At 57.0% G+C, this 5,790-nt stretch overlaps 1 protein-coding gene across 3 annotated transcripts in view; it reads right to left on the reverse strand.

Moving 5' to 3' along the window:
- Positions 1-5,790, reverse strand: part of LOC113215378 (calcitonin gene-related peptide type 1 receptor) — a 134,234-nt gene that overhangs the window by 35,855 nt on the left and 92,589 nt on the right. For all 3 annotated transcript variants that reach the window (XM_052273999.1, XM_052273997.1, XM_052273998.1), the window contains one exon: positions 2,741-2,822. In XM_052273999.1, the coding sequence (XP_052129959.1) occupies positions 2,741-2,822 (82 nt within the window). The remainder of the gene's footprint in view (positions 1-2,740; positions 2,823-5,790) is intronic.

Consider the following 5,790-nt stretch of genomic DNA (forward strand, 5'->3'; position numbering starts at 1 on the left):
AGAGAGATAGAATATTCTCCCGCGTCCTCGCTTCCGCCATCCGCTGTTCCACACCACCGTCAAAAATATAAATGTGACGCCATTTCGCTCCCCTCCTCGACAATAAGAGCATCGCCGCTGCGGCACCTCGCATTTTCTTACCCCCCCACCCCCTCCCAAAGCTTCTTTTCGCGAGAATAGAAGTCGTGATGATGGACACGGCGCAAGTCCGCCACTACGACACGGGGAGGGCGGAAGGGAAGGGAGGGACAGAGCGAGCGAGCGAACGAGACAGAGAGCGAGAGGAAGAAGAGGAGGAGGAGAAGGCGGAGGAGGAGAAAGGGATGACACCGTTTACCACTATCAGGCGATGAAGGGGTGCAGTAGTGGCATTAGGTTAGGTTGTCCCAGGGCTCGGAGGGGGCGGGGGCACTGCGGATATTAACTAGCAAAACACTGCAAAAAAGAACCAAAACCAAAACAAACTGAAACCAGACGAACACCCGAACTAAGTGTTTCTGCACTAATTTTTGTTTCATGTCTCCGGTTAAATGTGGAACAAGTACTATAGCTAGAAAACATGGGGTAGAGGAAGAGAAAGAGAGAGAGAGAGAGGCCAGAACGAAGCTGGCGCACCAACCAACCAGGCGGAGCGGAGGTTTAGGGGCGATATCCCTCCACTGTGTGAGAAAACAGAGGGATTTGACAGCACCCCCACTCCCTGATGGAATGTGATAGCGCGGGGGAGGGAGAGGGAAGGAGAGGGGGGGGGGGCACCATGCGGCGCGTTCAGACTCATGTTGACAGAGCAAACACGTGCCCGTCTTTGGACAGCTCCCCTTCACTCACTTTCTCTCTCGCTCGCTCCCCCCCCTACTCTCTCTCGCTCTTCTGCTTCTATATATCTCGCTCGCTTTCTCCCCAGCTACCGCCGCCGCCACGGCGCAGCAGGCAGGTATGGCAAACCCCCAACGTGGAGGGGGATAAGATGAGATGAGTATGAGCGTGTGTGTGAGAGAGAGAGGTGAGAGAGAGGTGAGAGAGAGAGAGAGAGAGAGAGAGAGAGAGAGAGACAGAGAGAGACAGAGAGAGACAGAGATAGTAAAGGACAGACAGAGCGAGAGAAGAGTGTGTCCCTTTGTTTGATCCGCGTAGGGAGGCTAAATAAATATGAATATGAGGAAAGACAAAAAGTAAAATGAAAGGAAACTCCTCGTGGCCAACTACAGCGTAGTAGATCCCATCATCACAATAAGCTCTAGACAGAGCGGTAAAACCCAGGCTGAAATTCTATCTGCCCGGATAGTTGTTTTTTAAATAATAAATTATAAAAAAACTTAATTAGAATTTAGGCGTGTGCGCACACATTGACCCGCACAGATTGCAGCAGCACATAGATAGCTCAGCGCTCCGCACGCAGCGGCGCTGCTCCCGAAAATGAAATCGTCTCCGCTTTGGCGTTTGCTCGGCAGAAATGCACCCGCAGGAGGGGCGGGGCGGTGGTATTTACGGCGCGATCGTGACGCTCTCGCAGACCGCCGCCTCGTCCTGGAGCGGGGCGTGGCGGGGTGGGGCGGGGCGGGGGGTAGGGTAGGCTGCTCGGTACGCCCGCGGCCCGGGCGCTGCGCTGCAGCGTACTTCCCCTGGACCATTATTATTCCGCCATTAAATACTGGGTGCTAAACCATACTGCGGGCCCAGACCGGCCCGCCGGCCCGCTGCAGCAGTGGATCAAAAAGAACAGAGAGCTGGACGGCGCATAAACACTGTGCCCCAGCCGGGACCAGCAGAGGAGGTGGGTGTTGGAGGGGGTGGGCGAGGGGAGGATGGGAGTATGGGGACAGGGAGGTGGGAATTGCATCGAGCGCAGAGCAGAACTCGGCGATGAAACTTGCAAGAAGTAGTTGTTGCAGCCCGCCCCCGCTGGCCTGGCCCCGCCCCGAGTCGGGACGATTCATTCTTTGGCGAGGCACGGCGTCGTGGCGTGGCCGGCGCACGATATTGTGCACCACCGCCACCGCCGCCGCCACCAGCTGCTCAGCCGCTACAAACGACCCCAAAACTTGGCGCGCCGCGGCGAATATGAGAATTAAGCGGATGTAAGGCACGCTGGTGCCGGTCGTGATGGCGGCGACAACGCGCAGCGCCGCCAGCCAGCGAGCGCCTCACGGCGAGCGGCTAGGCAGCCCGGCCGGCACGGGAGCGCGCGGCGGCCGGGCGTAGCCTAACTGCCGGGCGCTACGGGTGGCGCGGCGGGTCCCCCATCCCCCCACACCGCTATAATATCATCGACCATATTGCATACAGAGCGCGCTGCTCTCGCACTCAGCAGAGCCTGCTTGCAGTGGATTTTCAACAACAACGCACACCATATACCCGCGCGGCGAAATTTTACGGTCCTCTCAGCTCGTCATTTTATTAGCCCCTAGCTGGCCTAGCTGCGCTTGCTCGTGTGAGTGTGTGTGAATTTGTGTGTGTGTGTGTGTGTGTGTGTGTGTGTGTGTGTGTGTGAACGAGTGCATGTGTGTGTGCGCGCGAGTGGCCGTGGCCGAGGCCTTCCCCCCCACAGCCTTCTCGGCGTGTTTTATAGGCGAGAATAAAGGCGCCCCTGGAGTGGCTCTGAAGTGGCTCCGGAGCGGGACAGCAGAGCGACGGGCGACGAGCTACTTCCGAATCATCATTTTCATTATCACTGTCCGGTCTAGAAGCGGGGAGGAGAGAAGAAGAAAGCGACGAAACAATAAGGAATTCTGTGACTCACCTGCGTCCTCCGTCTGGCCGACCCTGGTCTGGTTCATCATGTTCAGGCACTCCCTTTGGTACTCGATGACGGTGGACTTCCACTGAGAACAAAAAAGAAACGATAGCTATGATAAGATTTAGTTCTTCAACATGTAGAAGAACTCTTTTTCAAACAGAACCGAAAAATATTCGTTTGTTGTTGCAAGTTACTAGTAAGTCTTTCTCTATGCAGAACGTGGCCCAGTTGGGTAACTGGAATCCGAGACTGCATAATAAGGGAGATGTTTTGGTCGGAATGCGACGTAAACTACTGTTCTCAATTTTAAAGAGATTTAAAGCCGAAATAAGGGGTTTTGAGAGTAATTTTCCGCTTCGTTTGGCGCGCGATCGGCAGCAGCAGCGGGACGGACAGCATGCCAATAATTATTGGAAACAACAACCCGTGACCGGCCTGGGCCGCCGGGGCGGGGCGAACCCGGGGTCTGCGGACATCACATAAATCACAAGTTTGTAGCGCAATCAGCAAGCCGGGCGGGGCACGCGCATCGTACGGGCTTGCACCCTCCACCCTCCACTCCCTCCCTCACCCTGCTCCCAACCCCTTCACCCCCTCCCCTTCCCTTCCCCATTTACCGCATCACTGCGCCCACTCGCCCAGTCGGGCAGAGCTCGCCCGGCCCGGCCCGGAGCAGCTCGCCGTGCCGCCCACGTCGTAAAAGTAACTTTGTTGCCCTGCGCTGGTCAGCGAGTACTCGCACACGTCAGGTGCCCCTCCTTCCCTCCCTCCCTCCCACCATCCTCCTCTCTCTCCACCCGCCCTTTCTCCTTTTTCTGACCTCCTCTTTTGCCCTCGCGGTTTGATATAGTGGGGACCGTGCACCGCGCGCCCTGCACATGTGCGGCGTGTGGCATGCCAGTAGCAAAGGAGAGGCAGCAGCAGGGCTGAAAAAATTATCAGAACACCAAAACAAATAATGATAAGTAAAAAAAATGACAACACAAGAAACAAAAGTTTTTTCTTCAAAATTGTAGACCTGGTAAACTGTGTTTACGTAGCGTGTCAAGAACAGGGTACAAAGTGCAACTATGGCGAGCCTCCCTGCTCATGAACAGGGGTAAGAGAGGGGGGGGGGGGGGCGCCATATTCAAATGAGCCGGACTCTTCTCTCCCCTCCCCCCTTCTCTTTGTCTCTCTCTCTCTCTCTTACTATCCTCCCAGGGCGCCTAGCTTCCTCGAGCAGATCCTATCGCAGATGAGAGAACTACCCAACAGAATTAACTGCGGTCAGGCCGGGCCGGTGTGGGTGCAGCGCGTTTCGTGCGCGCACCACGGTGCACTGCACCATCACCCTCCCTAAAGCTCCCCCCTTCCGCATTTCCCCCCCTTCCCCACCTGCGATTCTCATTAGCCACAGTGCCCCCGTTTGTTTTAACGTCTTTCTCCACCCCCTGCCCCTGCCACGTCTTTTTCGCTGGTTAAGTCGTCTCCTTCTGCGCGCCATTTGTCGCTTGCCCCCCCCCCCCCTCTTTCACCACCTCCTCCGCCTGTAAAGATGTCTTAGGGGCGGATCAAGCTTTTGGAGGGAAACATTATTGTTTCTCGACCACAATTCCTCACCCCATCGCAGCCCGCAGTACCCGTTACTCTTGTTGCAAATGGGGCCATTCCAGTCCAGCGGCAAACAGCTTGCATCCGTAAATCTCTTTGCTGCGAGCATATCCACTTGACGCTGGCATTTCCACACCTGCAGCCACCACTTCAACTTTGTTATATCTCACGCAATTTATTTTTGAATCTCTGTGCTGCTTTATTTTGTGTTTCTATTCCCGGATGCATTGCCAGCCATCCGTCAGCAAGCGCCCCGCGTGCCGTGACCCGACACCTCGCGGCCGTGTGCTGTTGTATATACCGAGCAGCGACGAAACTCGGGGAAGAAACTTAGTTTGTTGGACTGGCACCTCTGTGTGGCCCCGGCTGCTGGTGGAGCCGTGGGCTGAGGGGGGAAGGAAGACTCCCAAGGGGGGCTGCTGGAGATGTTGAGGTAAAGCCACGCAAAGCTTTGCCCCGGCGGGTGGGCGGGGTGCGGGAGATCCACAACAAGGGAGAGTTCGCCCATGGCCAAGGTGATGGTGATTGGATTCGGGACGATCTACTGGGAGCCGCTCCTAAAGCGTCGTCTGGGGGTAGCGGACTTTACTGGGTAGCATGGCCGCCAGGAGGCGGGGCACAACCGAGCTTACATCACATCACTGCCGGACTTACTGCTGGAAGTGGTGTAGTGTAGTACTGTCTGGTAGTCTGGCCCCGACGGAGGCGGAGGGGGGAGGGGATTGGGTGGGTGATGTGCGTGCAGGAGGGCGGAGTCGCTGTCGTGGCTCAGGGCAGTTAGTTTGGTCCAGGGTGGCGTTTGAAACTCCATAGGCTCTTCACGGCGTCGCTGCCGACGGTGAGGAGGGCAGAGAATGGGCAACGCCTGCCGACTCTCACGCATCATCCTCCCAGTTGCACAGACAGCCGCAAAACTGAAACTTAACACCCCCGCCCAGCCTGTCGCTATAAAACTGACAACCGTTATTCCAGCGGACGCCGAAGGAGGGTCGACTTATTGCACAAAACAAAACGCATTATAATTTGTGCCGAGCATGCAGCCCTTTGGGACAGAGAAGCGCTCGCCGGACAAGACCCGCGAGAGGGCCTGCTGGACTTTATTAGCTGTGCACAGCTGCCTCGCCCCCTCCTTCTCCTCCTCCTGGAGAATGAGGACGAGGAGGGGGAGGAGGGGAGGAACTGGGTGTTGTTCTTGGGCTCTGCGTCGTAATTAAAAGAAGTTGCCGACAGACTCGCCGCCTCCCTCCAGCCGCTGCTGCCGGCACCTGCTGTCCGGCGCAGCCCTTCTGGGAGCGAGGGCCGGCGGGCCGGCAGCCGGCGCGGGCTCACGTCGGAGTAGTGCATGTCTATCGAACAGCAGGCCACGACGCCGCCCGGAAAAGGGAGCAAACACCAACACGATGACTCCCCCAGGAAGGAGCACGAGTCAGCGGGGGTGGCACGGAACTTGCAGAGCTCCC

This window comes from Frankliniella occidentalis, unplaced genomic scaffold, assembly GCF_000697945.3.
Source record: "Frankliniella occidentalis isolate FOCC.00 unplaced genomic scaffold, Focc_3.1 Scaffold324, whole genome shotgun sequence".
In the NCBI taxonomy this organism is placed as follows: domain Eukaryota; kingdom Metazoa; phylum Arthropoda; class Insecta; order Thysanoptera; family Thripidae; genus Frankliniella; species Frankliniella occidentalis.